At 39.9% G+C, this 16,644-nt stretch overlaps 1 protein-coding gene across 1 annotated transcript in view; it reads right to left on the bottom strand.

Annotated features, from left to right (window-relative positions):
- The window catches only part of BTLA (B and T lymphocyte associated), a 30,026-nt gene extending 16,865 nt beyond the window's left edge, over positions 1-13,161 (bottom strand). The window contains exon 1 of the mRNA XM_005601997.4: positions 12,758-13,161. Within this exon, the coding sequence (XP_005602054.1) occupies positions 12,758-12,845 (88 nt within the window). The 5' untranslated portion in view covers positions 12,846-13,161. The remainder of the gene's footprint in view (positions 1-12,757) is intronic.
- Between the last annotated feature and the right edge of the window lie 3,483 nt (positions 13,162-16,644).

Raw genomic sequence — 16,644 nt, 5'->3', positions numbered from 1 at the left:
ACATCCTTGCCAGCATTAATATTCTCATTTTCAGCTTTTTCTTACCACTCAATAAATCTCCCACTATAATTCTGCTCACATCGCATCAGTCCCTTCTCAGAATAATTATAACCTGATTGAGTCTGCAGGAATCAGACTGAGACAAAAGACCTGCAGAAAACTTTTAGAAGCTCTGCATATTTATATATTATAGCTGCTCTGAGACCTCAAACAAGTTCACTTTAATCCTTCCTAATTCAGTTGCTTCTAAAGACTCAGAATAAAAATGAAAGCAAACTAAAAGCTAAATTATGAGGATGAGGTTTTCAAAAAATTGAAGAGAAAGGATGAGATAATTTACCAAAAGGAAGTGCCTACCAATACAACACCTGGATGTGGTTAGACTTATCACAAAAAGAGCAATATGGTCGGAGGTAGATAGGCCAAGTGAAACTCTTGTTTCCAGAAGTCCATTTCTCTACCAAGTTAGTAGCCTATCTCAGCCTCCTAACCTCACTTTCACCTACTTGGATAAGTCAGTCATAGTTTGTGGACCCTATAACCATGCCAGCATTGTGAAAAACAACAAGATCGTTAGCGACAAAGACCTTCTTGCTCTCAGGGAGCTTGTCATTTAATTGGTGAGACAAGATTAACTAACAAGGCCACTTTTCTGGAATAAATTTACTCTCTACCACTCTTTTTTTTCTTCCAGTTTATCTAAACTGAAAGTAAGGTTCAGAAGGATCTTGTACGCTAGGTGTTAGAGGGTGTAGGAATAAATTAGACAAGGTGCCTTGCTTCAAGGGGCTTGCCTTCTAATGAGAAATAGAGATGCTTGACAAATGGGAGAATGAAATAACACCATAAACAAGTGCAAACTCTGCTGAGGTGTGCAGAAGATTAACTTCAGCTGGGACTACTGGGGCACATCTTAATGGAAAGGTTATATTTGAGCTGTACATTAGTGAATGAGTAGCTCGTTGATAATCAGAGCAGTGAATGGGACAGGGAGTCATTTTAAGACTGAGATAATGGAAGGGCAAATGCAGAGAGGCCAAGAATCTCATGGCGGATTCAGGGAATTGATACACACTTGGAACATGCTTTTCTGAAATAGTGGCATTGTAGGAGACCGATGGTTGTTTCAGAATAAATTAAATAAGCATTAGGTGGGAGAAGTTTAAACTTTGCTTATCCATGTGAGAATACAAAGCCTGATTCTTTGGGGATATTTATAAAGGTCATGTAAATAGCTAAAAACGAGAATATTCATTTGAACATGACTATTCAAATGCAAACATATTGTGTGATGGTGAGATAGGCACCCATTCTCACTGGTCCTCGATTTCTTACACAACTTCACCTCCTTCAGTGTATGACTGACACTATAAAATCACTTCTAAGTCTCACCATTACAATGTGTTACCTTTTCATTTAGCCATCGAGCTGTCACCCAATGCTAGTAGCACAATTGAACATGCCTTCCACTTCTAGCTTGGGAGGAATGCACCAAGTGGGTTAGGAGTGGAGAAGAGAGCTGGCTGTTAGTCCTGACCACATCACTGACTTGCAGTGGCATTACAGAAACATCACTGCGGTTCTTGCATATTCTTATCAGCAGGATGAGGATCATTGACTGTCACATTGGCTGGCATAGGAATTTTTCTTGCATGGAGGAATGACCAGAGGAATGCAGGCTGGCCAATGGGCATAGAAGTCATCAAGAGTACTCCCTCTTTGTACAAAGAAGGTATTAACACTTGCATCACCCTGAGACCAAAACTGATGTTTGGAGTGCAGGAATGATGCACTCAGCTAAATGGCACAATTCCAATTTCCCATCTGACGAGTATGTTGACATTTCTTTGTTGCTCATCCTAAATAATGTTTATCCATCTCATGACACTTAGGATAGCCAAAGCTGTTCCCAGGAAATTCATCTTGTCAAATAAACATTGTCTGAATAGGGATGAAGGTGACAGCTGCTTTGGCTGTGACTTATCAGCCAACATTAGTTATTGTTGTCCCTGATGTCATTGTTCCTGCCATTTTCCTCAAACATTCATATCTGATGGTAGGGAATTTTCAATGCTAAAAATAATTAAATAAATACAAGCAGTAAAAGGATGAAGGCTCCACCATCCCCAGACTCTCATATGATGAGGCATTCCTTTTTAAGTCACTATAGGTTTAGGAAGCCTCTCATTTTAAAAATTCTTGTGAAAACCACTACTGTATTATTACAGTATGTATTTTCCATGGCCAGGACATAGCTAGCATATTTGATATCCAGACAGCATTATTTTTACAACCCTCTTCTCTATATGGAAAAATATTTTCAGAAATGATCATGAAATGAAACAGACAATAAAGTGGCCATAAAAGAAACACAGACAGTGAATATTTTCTTTTGTTGGACTCCATATATAAAACCACGCAAGTTAAACAAAATTTGAAAAATAATATTAGAATACAAAAAAGGAAAAATGCACAGCTATTTATTTAGTAATTTTTATATCTACCTGGATAATGTGAACTTTGGTCCTTTAGTTACACGTCTGACATAGTCATTTATATAAATAAGTTTCCAGTAACCAACAAGCAAATTTTATTGAAACTGAAATTCTACAAAAGATACAATTTAGGCAACTACAAAATTGTACCACTAATGTAAATTTTATTCTCTTGATTCGTTCTTTAATTTTAAAACAATTAACACTTTAAAGGGAATAATACATTTCAATTTCAATTGTAAAGATATTAATTAATAAAAACTTACACCTCACAGTTCCTACTGTTTCACTGTTCTAAATTGTAAAAAAGTAAATATTTAAAATGATTGCATAGAATGAAAGCAATAAAGCCACTTGCATTGTGTTTCTTTGGCTTTATAATCACTGTGGTATTATTGTTTATTTAAAATCTACTGTTTAAATTCAGGAACATGTATAAACGCAGATATTGGGGACACCAACTGCCTGGAGCAAGCTTGAGTGATTTCTGATCACTGTGAATTTACTCTCGAAATGGCCACTTGCAGCTGAATTTGTACGTGCCCAGGGCCAGCTCTAAAAGTAGGAAGTTCTCTGAGTTAACTTTCATATATAAGGCACTGTTTATCAAAGGAGAAGTACTAAAAAAATGTGCTAATTTGAAGCTTACATACATATTATTAAAACCCAGCAGTAACCCTAGTAATTATTTAGAACTTAGACCAAAAATACTTTTAAGAGGAGGAGTATTCTATCACTGATATCGTTCAGAATTGCTGGTACATGGTGATAATTAAAAGTAGACCAAGCATTGAGTGTTTTAAATTCTGTACAGACAATGCAGTCCCTTATCGTACACACCCTGGGGTGTAGATAGCCCACTGTCCATGACTAGTAATGTAACAGCTTCTAGCGCAAAGGGGATGCAGAAAGAGGCTTACGCTGCTCTTCAATTTTCCCATCAGATTTTTCTTTGGTTATCTTAAATAAGATGCAATCTCTCAGAGCTTTCAAATCTCCAAGAGGGAGAGGTTCCTTCTGGCTAGGTCAATCAGGAAAGGCTCCATGGAGGAGGCTGAATCTTCTCTGTCCCAAACCCCACCTTGGGGCAAACCTAGTCCTCCCATGATCGCAGTGTAATACCATCACCTACCTAATCACAGGGGCCAGAACCAGGGAGCCAAGCTGGTCTCTTTCCCCTTTACTTCTCCATCCCATCGGTCACCAAGTTGATTCAGCATTCAAAGTATCTTTCAAATTTGTTTCCATGCCACTGCCTTAATTTGGGTCTCATTCTGTTTCATGTGGATTATTGTCACAGCCTACCAATAGTCTTCTACATTCCAAACTTGGCCTTGCTCCCCTGTCTCCATCCCAATCCATTCTCCACATCACTGTAACAGTTTGTATTCTTAAAGTGAAAATCCAATTGCAAGATTTTTTGCCTAAAGCCCTTCAGGGACTCTTTAATACCTGCAAGAAAATGTCCAGACTTCATCAAATGGCATTTAGCCCCTGCCTTCTTAGGCACACTCACTCCACCCCCGTGCTCCAGCAACGCAAATCATGTTGACATTCTGCCTGGGGGACATCCCATGCTATTTTATGGGACACACCTCACTCTATCATAATTAAATATGTGTTTATGCATCTGTCTTCTTCTCTGGTCTACAACCCTCTGGATGGGATGTACTTGTCTCTGCAGGAGGAAACAGCCTTAGAAAAAGTGTGAAAGTGAGAAGGTAGGAAGGACTCTGAGACTGAACAGAGGGCTTCATGAAGAGAAAAACGTCCTGCTCACAACTCTGACTAATGCTCTTTGTGCACTAAGGGCACAGAGCAGCCGCAGCTGAACCTTAGAGAGATGGGCTAAAAGGCACTGAGGTGAAAAATGTATGTACTCTCAACCTACCCAGTAGTGGTTAAGTTATAACCACTAAAGACAAACTAGACCTCACAAGTATGCAGTGTGGGAAGACCTGATTTATGTCCACTCAGGGGTGATAGTCAAAATATTTAGTGGCTGGCCCCATGCCATAGTGGTTAAGGCTGGTGCACTCTGCTTCAGCGGCCCAGGTTCATGGGTTTGGATCTCAGGCGTGGACCTACAGCACTCATCAAGCCATGCTGTGGCAGCAACCCACATACAAAATAGAGGAAGATTGGCACAGATGTTAGCTCAAGGCTAATCTTCCTCAAGCAGAAATAAAAAACAAAAAAGAAGAGGATTGGCAACAGATGTTAGCTCAGAGCAAATCGTTCTCACCAAAAAAAAAAAAAAAAAATTAATAAATGACATTCCATGGTCACCCAGACACAGATCAGCCAATCAGAAAGACATGCCAGCCGCAAACAACTGCATGATCCAGTACCTTCCAGCTGAGCAAGGGGAGTTGCAGTTATAAATACCATCAGGAGCTGAAGAAGGTAGGCAATTTGTGAAACCTATTAGCTCTTAATAAAAGAGATTTGTGATTATGAATCTTATATGAAATACAATTATTTCTTATTTTTAAAGAGCATATGCCTTGATTATAACTTTTACCAGGAAGAAAATCCCAACCAAGCTTCACTATCTCTCCACTGAAAAATCCTCACATATTATGAAAAGTTCAAAATGGCTAGTTACATATGCTGAAAGAAATGAATGACTAATGAATGTAGACTGCCTTAATCTGATTTAAGAGTTACTGTTGAACATAGAAGTGTAAACAAATAATTTTTGAAAAACTAAAATGATTACAAAAGGTATAATAGACGAATAATTTTCTGTGATGAGAACCTGGATTTTAGCTTCTATTAGAAGATACTACGGGGGCCGGCCCTATGGCCGAGTGGTTAATTTCACGTGCTCTGCTTTGGCAGCTCAGGGCTTTGCAAGTTCGGATCCTGGGCGGGCACACGGCACTGCTCGTCAGGCCATGCTGAGGCCGGGTCCCACATAGCACAGTCAGAGGCACTCACAACTAGAATACACAACTATGTACTGGGGGGCTTTGGGGAGAAGAAGAAGAAGAAAAAAAAAGAAGATTGGCAACAGATGTTAGCTCAGGTGCCAATGTTTAAGAAAAAAAGAAGATACTATGGTAGACAAACAACAAATAAAAAAAACGTCAGCACGCGGTAAGGAGGCTACAGAAGGAGAGAATATTCAGACTCAGGAGGAAAACAGACCTCCAGAGGATGCAGGTGGTGTAATTGGTCTTCCTTTACTGGGCTAGCTTAACGAAAGGCAGGGAGATATGACGACTACCAAGAAGAGGAATAAGGCCTCTTCCCTTGCAAATTGGTGTGGGTTTCAGGATCCCATGAGCCAGGGGCTTGAGCGTAGTTAAGGCCAATCCATGCACAGCAACAACATCCACGTAATCACACATCAAAGATCCTGGAAGGACATCTACCAGGATAGCCTTAAAGAATTACAGGCACAGCATCAGAAAGCACACACGGCATACTTCTCATTATAAGCCAGCTGGCATAGACTCACAAAATCGGGAACACGGTGACATCAGATGAGGGTGGGGGAGTTCCACCTCATACAGGCACCACTAATTTAATATAGTATTATGTACTGTTGATTAAACGTATTACTTTAACTCTGTGGTAAACAAACCCAGTACACATGTTAGATATTCCCAGAAGCGCTAGGAAAACCTGGGGAAATTTGATGCACCCATACGTATGTTAAAATCAGAACTTCTTTTGTAAAGGGTTAGTTTAAGGAAAACCTTGTGACGTGATCTCAGGCTATAATGAAAACTGACAGCCTCAGTCCCTGCTGTGAGATGAAAGATGTTAACAAACATCTACCCAACAAACAACACATACTGTAATACAGATCACAGCCATAGAAGCAGTGTGAAATAATAGTTTAAGTTTTTCTTCTTCTCCGTTCATATTGTCTGATATTGGTCTTTAGACAGAGGTAGGCACCTTCTCTCTGTCTAAAACACACACACACACACACACAAACTTACACACATACAGAGAAAGAGACATTCACATAATATAAAATCCCTTTAGCAAAAATGGAACTGGAAAGAATTAACTTCACACCAAGAATACACAGGATATGAATCCATATTTATTCCCTTTGCTTAAAAAACAAAGACCTTGAAATAAGAAAATTGAATTTTCACAACCATTTTCTATTACTATTTTCTCTTAAAAAGTCTCTTTTTAATGGTATGTGAAACTTCTCTTTACGTTTGTTTTCATATAGTACTTATTTAGCACACTTTGAAGCTATTTCTTCTAGACTGGAATTTCTCATAGTGTGATATGACTATTTCATGGGAAAATTTGAAGACTATCTGTCCAATCTAGTTACATTGAGCAATTTAAGACTTTAAGCCACGTATTTCTTTGCTTTATCTTGTTTGGGATAATTCTGAAATTGATTTGTCTTGAAACAGTCATTCTAGTATTTGCCACGGTGTTGTCTCATAATTAGCAAATCTCACAAATTACCTGTGCCATTTCTTCTCCTGGAGATAGGAAAGAACAGGGCAAGCAGAAAGCTTTAGTGATCATCAGGTCGGATGGCACATGGGTAGTTCGACACATGTAGGAGACCACCTCCAGAATCACTGCTTCACACTCATGGCCACGTGCCCACAGGCGCACCGCACCCTGCATTATCAAAGTGCTGTAGACCCATTCTAGATCCTCTTGGCCAGAAGAAATTAGGGATATGACTAATATTTTTTGAGTTATTATTATGTGCTATTCACTTTTAGGTACCATACATATATTGTTTCATTTGATCCTCACAATTTTATGAGGTAGTTATGATTATTATTTTTATTTATTTATATATTTTGCTGAGGAAGATTCGCCCTGGGCTAACATCTGTTGCCAGTCTTCCTCTATTTCATATGTGAGCCACTGCCACAGCATGGCCACTGACAGACAAATGGTGTAGGTCCACACCTGGGAACCGAACCCAGGCCACAAAGCGGAGCATGTGGAACTTAACGACTAGGTCACTGGGGCTGACTCTATTATCTTTAAGTTGGGGAAACCAAGTATTAGAGAAGCTAAGCCACTTGCTCAAGATCACTAGCCTGTGGGAGGCAGAGCCAGGACCAGGACGTGAACCTGGGCCTGGCTAACTCCAAAGCATAAGCCCCTATCTGGCAGGGTAGTTGTGAAAGTAAATGGAACACACAGGAAGAATTCTTAGCACTATGCTTGGCTCATGATAAACAATAAATGCCAGGTATTATTATTTCTTAAATAAGAGGAATTTAGGGAAGTGACACAGCAGTTGAGAAAAGTCTGTAGGTGGCAGAGACAAGATGGAAACCCAGAAAGCCCGCCCCAAGTCCCTCTGTTCTGAACAGTTACTCTCCACCGCATTCGGGGATCAGCAGTGATACATAATGACTGGTACATACATCAGACAAACAAATATAATAGACAAAAGGCAATACGTCCCATAGAAAAATGTCCTTTTATCTGAGAGACGAATTCCTACAGAATTACACTAACCAGCAAGGCTGGCCTTGGTCAAAACTCGAAAGTAATAAAATCTTTGCCTTTGGGTACTTCTCTGAGCTTTCTCTCACCAGTTTTTAATTACATTTCTACCAAGTGGCAGATGTCCCCTTGCAGTTCTTCCCTATTGTCACTTCCTTTGTCTCCTCAGGTCAGAGGGTTCACATGTGTTCCATTCCCCTAGATTCTTGCCCACCCTAGGTGACAAGGTTGAGCATCTGGAGGAGTGTTCACTGGGCAATGTGCAATCATCTCCCTGGAGTAGCAAAGGTTTTTAGCCAGTTTAATGAGCCCTAAAGAACACTGATTCATGTCGACAATGTAGAGATTCATTCTGGTCAGGGAAGATTTAACAGCCTCTTCCGGAGGGCTTTGTCCTTCAGAGATGCTAGGCCCTCCACCTTGGTCATAGTGCCTTCAGGAAGAAAAGCAGGTCAGAAAAAGCCTAGAGCGTCCTTTAGGAGCTGTGGACAACAGCATAAAAGAGAGCATTTGGCATTTTATCAGAATCCAACATGGATATTTCTAAATATTGCCTTCAGTGATAGAGTGGTTACTTATGATGCTCAGTGTAAAATGTAAGCTGTGTGTTATGGGAAGGACACAGAGAAAGTCCATCCCCACTCTTTTCCCAGATAGTTCTTCACCTTCCTAATGTTCTACTACAGAGATCACACTCTACAGAGATCACATAAGATGTTCATTGGCATTTTCAAAGCCCTAGAAGATACTTAACAATATCTATGTGGGTAAAAACTGCCAATTGTCCCCAAATATTAATTCTCCTCTTCTAATGTTGTGGAAGAAAATTAAATGGGCCCATAACCACCAAGCTGGAACTTAAATGCCCCAGCCTTCGTTACAGCCACTTTTGGACAATGGGCTGTTGGTGACATATGTGAGTTTCAGATTGTGTTCTTTAGATACAGGTGGCCATCAGGAAGGAGAAAAGGAGAAGTTAGAGAGCTCCACTAGCTAAACTTGAAGTTTCCCTATGACTGGCCTACATGGCCCCTCTAACACTCTCCTGGACTCCGTTCAGTGAACCTGAAATGACACATGCTTAGATTCTGAGCATACTAAAACGATACCCCCACACGTGTACACATAGACACACGCACACACGTAATTTCTTCTATAGAGATAATCGTGTACATCACAGTCTATGACCGCAAGAGGATACCAGAAAGGTGGATAATATTGAGCTTATTTTGAGGTAAGGAATGGCAAATATTAGAAAAGTGAAGCAAATTGAACATGATACAACAATTCACTGACAGAATAACTCAAATTGCAAGACTCCAAAATTCTATTATCTTTTCTTGGGGATTGGAAGTGATAGTGGGTAATAATTTCCAGAGTTATTTATAGACTACTTTTGTCAACCCAAAAGGAAAGACAGTCTCCCAAAACTATTTTAAGGGAATCGTCAAGCAAATTAAATTTTGGACTAAAAGGGAAAAAAAAACCCATTGTTAGCTAAACTTACACAACACTTAACGATGCATCAGGCACTGTTTTAAGTGTTTCATAGAATTAATTCACTTAGTACTCACAATAACCCTATAAAGTCTACATCATCATGTCCTCATTGTTTACATGAGGAAAGAGAACCAGAGAGGTAACAGTCCCAGAACCAGTAAATGGCAGAGGTGGGCCAGTGATCCAGGCAGTCTGGCTGTGGAGTCTCTGATCCTCACCACTCCACCCTGCCTCTCCAAGAAACAACGCAAAACGTGGATTTCATTTTTGGATCTGATTAAAGATGCCCGTAGACATTTTCCTTTCAACAATTTTGAACTCTAAGTGAAGGTGAAACACAAATAATGGAAATTAAGTAGGAAAGTCCCAGTAAAGCAGAAGGAAAAGCATTTGATTTCAACGTTACAATAAAGGAAATTTTGATAGTGAGACAGAGGAAGCAGCAATTCATTGAAGAGCCTGTCAGTGTTACGAAAGCGTAGTCAACATCATTATCGGCACAGGGGTTAGTCTTTTCATGCCTTAATCCAGGAAATCCTGTAGCTGCAGAATGTATTCCGAGACATTTACGTAAAAGGTAGTCACACTTTGTGGCAGGCATTTTTGTAAGAGCAATGCACAGGCATCTGGCAGAAGACAGAGAGCTGTATCTCTAGCATACCATGTGCACATTTCAATAGGAACAAATAGCTCAAGCCATGGAAATAAGCCTGATAAAGACACCGTGCTACAAACCAGAACTTCAAGGAATGATAAACAGGTGCAGAGCACTTACTGCCATAACATGTCTGCTCTGACCCAAGGATATGGCCAGTTGGTGGTGGAGCAGCACAATCTGTGTGGGAGGTGGAGTGTGGATCCATGCACCATGAGGAACTATCGCAGTAAAGGGGAAAGAGGACACAGGCAAGACCCAAATGGACACTTGGCCCTAACTACTGTGTTCTCAAGGGAGCCAAACTATAAGCATCCTCTGGTACTAGACCAGATTAGGATTATTTTTCGTCAGAATAAGCAGTGATCCATCAGAAATTTCCTACTGCCTTCATTCTAGATCATATGTAATGCCAGGCATTAACTGCAATGCTCCTGCCTCCTGGGAGGTAGAACTCTCAGTTGGTCCTCAACTGAACAAGGGGTCCAGGGCCTCACAACTGGAGCAGCTCATCGGCGACTAGGCAAGCAACTGACACAGTGTCTCTTCTGCAGCCTAGTTCTTGCCCGCATAATCTGCCCATCTGTCCATGAAGGGAAGGTGCTGACACTTCTATGACTTTCATCAGGACAGAAATCGTAGGCCAGATATTGAGGGGCAGACTTCCTTCTAATTTGTTTTCAGAAACACAAAAAGCAAGCAAGCATAATTCCATTATAAAGAAGGACCTTAAGCAGGACGTTTGTAGAAATTACATTTTTTCCAACCTTGTTACAAAAGCAGCCTCATCTCTGAAAAGAGGCACACAGCTCTCACATTGCTTTGAAGAGGAGGAGAAAAAATTTCTTTTAATTATTTTGAAACTGTGCCAGCGTAAATAATTCAGTAATTAAGTAAATCATAGGAAATCCTCGAGATATAAAGGTTAAAATTAATGTGGTTTTAGGGAATAGAGCCATCAGCTCTGTGTGGGAGAATAAATCTTGTCAAACATTTCAAGGCTTTTCTGGGACAAAGGAATTTTCATTTTCCAAATAATTTGATTCACTATATTTTGAAATATTGTGCAATATATTTCATTTATTCATTTTATTTTAGTTTTAAAAACTGAACTATTTTAAATGACAACGTTAAAACTGACTTCTCATTTAACTGAATTTTATGGAAGTGGCTTGGAGAAAAGAATATTAGCAAAAATGCCATTAACACTTATCAAGCTTTCATTACGTGCACTTACTCTGCCAGGCACCCTAGCCATTTTGCTACATTTATTGTCTTCACAGTAGGCCCATAATTTAGGTACAATTATTCTCTCTACTTTACAAATGAGAAAACCAAGGATAAGAGAGGAAAAGAAACTTAACCAAGATAACACAGTAAGTGGCAGAGCCAGTAAATGAACCCAGTCCTAACAGCCAAGTCCATTTTTGTAAGCACATTGGGAGGAGGAGCAGAAGTTGTGCCCTACTCCAGCGCAATATAGCACTGAAAATTCTTCTACTCCATTTCACAGAGAGTGGTCTACATATTCTCCAAGTTGGTATGAATTCTGTTTAATAATGTCTGACTCCAGCTATGTGATTGTAGGCATCTGATGGAAAGTGAAAAATCCAGTCAGCCATCGAAGCACCTTGTCAATGTAATATCAAATACTCGCAAACATAAAAATGCTTAAATGATTGGAGGGCATTTTTGTTTTGTACCTAATTGTGCCATCTTGGCACCACAAAGACAAATTCAAAACCATACAATTCTAGAACTGAAGATGACATTCTATAGGATTTCAGTGACCATATTTTCCGATTTAAAACCACAGCGCACAAACCGATAAGAGTACGTGTGGGGGATAATAAGGCAGGATATTTGAAACGAGACCTGAGAAAAATCAGATATTTCTGCGAGCTATTTAGAGCCCTCCTCCCTTTACGAGAAGCAGGCCCCTGTGTCAATGTCAGGGAGCAAGTGAACTCACCAGAAGGAAGAAATTGCTTTTTTGCCTGCATAAAATCTTTGTGGAAGAAGCCAAACATCGTCTATGCAGAACCCAAGCTATTTTCTGTATCAAATGGCACCCAGGTAGGAACCATTCTCTTTCAACATAACAGAAGCAAAGACAGAACGCTCCCACCCCGCATTTCTCAGCATTTTCTCATTCAGTAGTCTCAAGGCACATAGCCCACTGAAGTAAGTCACGAGTTTTTATTTAGTGACGTTATTAAAGAGTAACCTTGGAGTCAGCTATAACCCCAGTTATCCAACACCTAGCCTACACAGCTGAGCACTACAGCTCTCTGCCCACCTCAGTTTGGAAAGAACAAGCTATTTACTCAACAGTACGGCATCCAGGGCATTTTTGCTGGTAATAGTGATAAATTTGAACTTAACTATTTGTAACATCTGCCCAATTCTCTTTTCTTACCATCAGAACATGTTTTTTAAGAAAATCAGCCAAGCCACAATTTGAATACCATGTTCTAATTTGGTTTATGTCCTGTAATGTCTTCAGTGAGAAAATCTAACTACTTCGTTTCACCTGCCATTATCCACTTGACATAAACACTACATTCTACTGAGAACAGCAAAGGAAAACATTGCCTCCCACACCTCTGAGAAATAAAAGAAGACACAATGTAAGTAGCTGCCTTACCGTCAATACTCCAGATGCCCAGATGCGGGATTAGGAAGAAGACTGAAAACAATTTCCCAATTCCAAGCATGGCAGATGATGTCTCCATTTCCTGTGTATATCAAGGATGGACAAACTTCTCAAGGAGATGGCTTCCGTTCCTCCCCTGAATTCTTCAGGATTGAATCAACTTACCTACCTCAGAGACATCTGTGAAACAAATAAAAAAGAGAGAGGAGGGGAGAGAGGACAGTAGAAAGAGCCTGAAGAGTTTGTGAAACAAAGTGAACAGAAACACTACGTGGTACTCTGCTCTGTGGTTTTGCTTCTTGTCACAGCGGCTGTTCACTTTCAAGTGCTGTGATCTGCAAAGCAGCTCAGTCCCTAACTTCTCCTTCCACTTACCACCTTTTTTGCCCCACATTGAGGTTTTTCTCATTCAAAGTTCAGTGAAATGAGCAATTAAACTCTAAAGAAACCTTTCTTGTTGCAATCTTTAGGTTGAGATTTTAATCAAATCAAGTTCAGGAAATTCATGGTAAAAAGTACCTATGGTAAGTATACATTTTCTCCCTTTTCATAGCTTGTGATTATGAAACTTCTTTTATGTAAAAGATTCAGATTTTTCTTCCCAAATATCATGTCATGGTAAGATGAGAATGCTTATTGTCATTAAAGCAGTGGGGATTTGTCTGAGGCATGGAGAAAATGAGTGACAGGAAGCACTTCCTCAACAGATGAGGAAAGGGCAACTGTCTTTAATCTGTAGATAAATATCAATGGAACAAGATCATCGTGAGTATTGGCTATATGTTCTCTCTAAAGAACAAAGTTCCGAGCTAAATGACATCTTGAATATCAATTAAAGGAAACTTCCATTTTCAACATTCTTCATGTGGTTATTGTCTGGATTAAATAGAACAGAAACAACAAAGGAAGAAATGGAAAAGTTCAAGATCAGATAGCTCAGGGTCAATGTGGGACTGTTTTCTCCATGGCCATTTGTAATAATTAGCTTAGCTTCTAATCATAGAAGCTAATTAAACTTGCCCACTTGAGAGTCCAAATGAGAAATCAAAATTGTGAAATCTGTGGGCATTGACAGAAGCTGATTTTGTGAGTCTTTCTCTCAGAGGCTGGTGATTTTCTTCCAAGGCCAAACTTCAAAGGTTTTATGTACTTAAGGTTAAAAAAAACAATTATATATTCACTGGGGCCAGCCTGGTGGCGTGATGGTTGAGTTCACATGCTTCGCTTCAGCGGCCTGGGGTTTGCAAGTTTGGATCCTGGGTGTGGAACTATGCACCACTCATCAAGTCATGCTGTGGCAGCATCCCACATACAAAATAGAGGAAGATTGGCACAGATGTTGGCTCAGTGACAATCTTCCTCAGCAAAAAGAGGAAGATTGGCAACAGGTATTAGCTCAGGGCCAATCTTCCTCACACACATACAAAAAACATTTAGGTATCTGTTGATTCAAACAGACATTGTGCAATGGTTGGAGGCACAAAGATGAATGAGTCACTGTTCCTGATTTTAAAGAGCTCAGTCAGTACTGTAATTTCCTGATATCAATCTTTAGTGTTGGAACTTAAATATTCATGCCTTCAACCACCACAGTGTAACAGAGCAACTATATGTAGCTTCTTAGAACTTCCATTATTATCAAGTAAACATCCTGTGAAATATTTATGCAGCATTTATACAACTTTCTTTCCCAGGCTCCAGGTGGAATGCAAACTTCCTGTGGCAGCTGAGGCGAGGCTCATTGTCTCTTTAAAATGAGAGGGCGAAAGCCATACAACGCAACCAAGGAGTGGAGGATATTGTCCCAAACCAGGGAAAAGTCATATAAACTCTGTTTTTCTCAGCACAAAACCTTTATGATTCACTATTTTAAAGATTTTTTCATATAAATAGCCCATGCTAATTAGATAAAATTTGCAAAAAACCTTATGTAGCATCTAATGTATTTTTGTAAAATATCTATTTTGTGCCTTTTATCAGCATAACTGGCCCTTTATCCCTCCACAGCTGGAGTCCTGAGAGCTGCACTGTAGACAAACCCTTCTTCAGAATCTGACTCTTGTTCTCACTCTAGTAAAGAAGAATTGAAAGAAGCCTGGCTCAGAAGTTTGTTAGTTCAGCAACAAGTCGATTTTGCTTTAAATTTACACCTTATCTAGAATTAAGCTTTTATCTTGACCTTTGACCCATTATAATCATGTACTGTTTGATCATAAAATTATACATTTTATTCAAATGTGCAAATTTAAAGAATGTACTACATTCTTAAAAGTGATTGCATTGTATTCTAGAAACCATTTTAAAAACGTGAACCTATCCAATTTTATGGTGAAAGAAAAAAACAAAATAGAATTTGGCATCTTCAAATTCATTTTGCAAACATCTTGGGAGTTGCTTAGAGGGCAAATTCTTCCATTCACTTACAGACTCAGTTGCTTTCGTGAATCACGAAGCAGCTGTACTTCCTCCAATATTTTTACTCCAGGGTGATCAGAGAAACAGCAATCACAAAACAAGATGCAGGATCCTGGAGAAGTCTTGCCACTCACCTTAGATAACATCAGCCCAGAGGGATGAATCTTGGTTCTGAATTTTTTGTCACCCCAAAAACATTGCATAGCCTCTACTGCAAATGTAGTCCAGCATTTACAACCTTTTCCATTCTTCCCCCTGGCGTCCCTCTCCTCATCAATGTTGCTGACACCAATGGTTTCTATATATGACTGTACTTTAGAATCAGCCTGGGAACTTTTATAAACTGGGTGGGATTCCCGGATCACATCCACATGCATTGAGTGAGAATCTCACAGAACTGAGTTCAAATATCCCTATTTTAAAGAAATCTGCTAAGGTGATTCTGATATAGCTGGCTTGAATGGATATTTGAAACCAATTTTGAATTGGCGGGGAGCATGGGCTTTTGAGTCACAAAGACTTGGTATCAAATCTTTGCTACTAACTAGCTGTAGAATCTTTCATAGATTTCCTAGATTCTTAGAGTCGGTCGTAGACACAGAGATGCACCACTCAGATCCCCCTTCAAGGACAGATTTGCTCTTAGCCGTGGGGAATGCAGTTAGCAGACAGCTTCCAGGTGTAAATTCCTTCAGGGTCTGCTCAATTGAAACTCTCCTGATCCAAGGTTATGCTTTTCCATGATAGCCTGCATCCAGTGATGAAGCAAGGAAAGTGTAGCAATGGCTGGCCATTTCAGCCTCACATGGGATGCTGATGGGCAATATTTGACTCAGAGCTCTCAGCTGAGTCAGTCAAGGTTACATTAGGCCTGTATCACAATTTGACTTCTCTCTCTGCCCAATCTTGCTTCTACCCCCTTCCTTTCACAGGTGTTGATTCATAATCTACCTCAGTGTCTGCTTCCAGAGAACCAAATCTGCTCCACACTCGATTTCCTGTTCTGCAGAACACAGGTGCTCATAATATTGATGTATGTTGGTTAACTGAGATAACGCATGCAGTGATCAGTAAATTGCACCTATAATTATGCTTGAAACAAAGGCTTTCACTTAGACAAGATGGACACCAGGAAGCCCTGTATTAACAAGCCAAAAGATAATGATAGTGGAGCAAGTTAAAAATGTTGATTTGCTAATAGGTGTCATTGTTGCATAGAGATCAAGACTCTGAAGTAAGTGTTACAACGAAGCTTTGATTAGCTGAGAAATGTAACAGATTAAAGATGGTCTAAGTTCTGAAAGATTCACGAGGATGAATCAACCCTGCAGGGAGCCCTCAGAAGTTAAGGGCAGAAAGAATTAAACGCCTGAGGACAGCAGATCGAAAAAAGGGTGCAGCCGTTTAGACTATCCCTCAGGGAAAAGGCTCGAATCTTCCCACAGGCTGGAGCAAGTCAAAGC

This window comes from Equus caballus, chromosome 19 (assembly GCF_041296265.1).
Source record: "Equus caballus isolate H_3958 breed thoroughbred chromosome 19, TB-T2T, whole genome shotgun sequence".
In the NCBI taxonomy this organism is placed as follows: domain Eukaryota; kingdom Metazoa; phylum Chordata; class Mammalia; order Perissodactyla; family Equidae; genus Equus; species Equus caballus.
The sequence above is the reverse complement of the archived record's forward strand: the minus strand, read 5'-3'. Positions and strand labels throughout refer to the sequence as shown.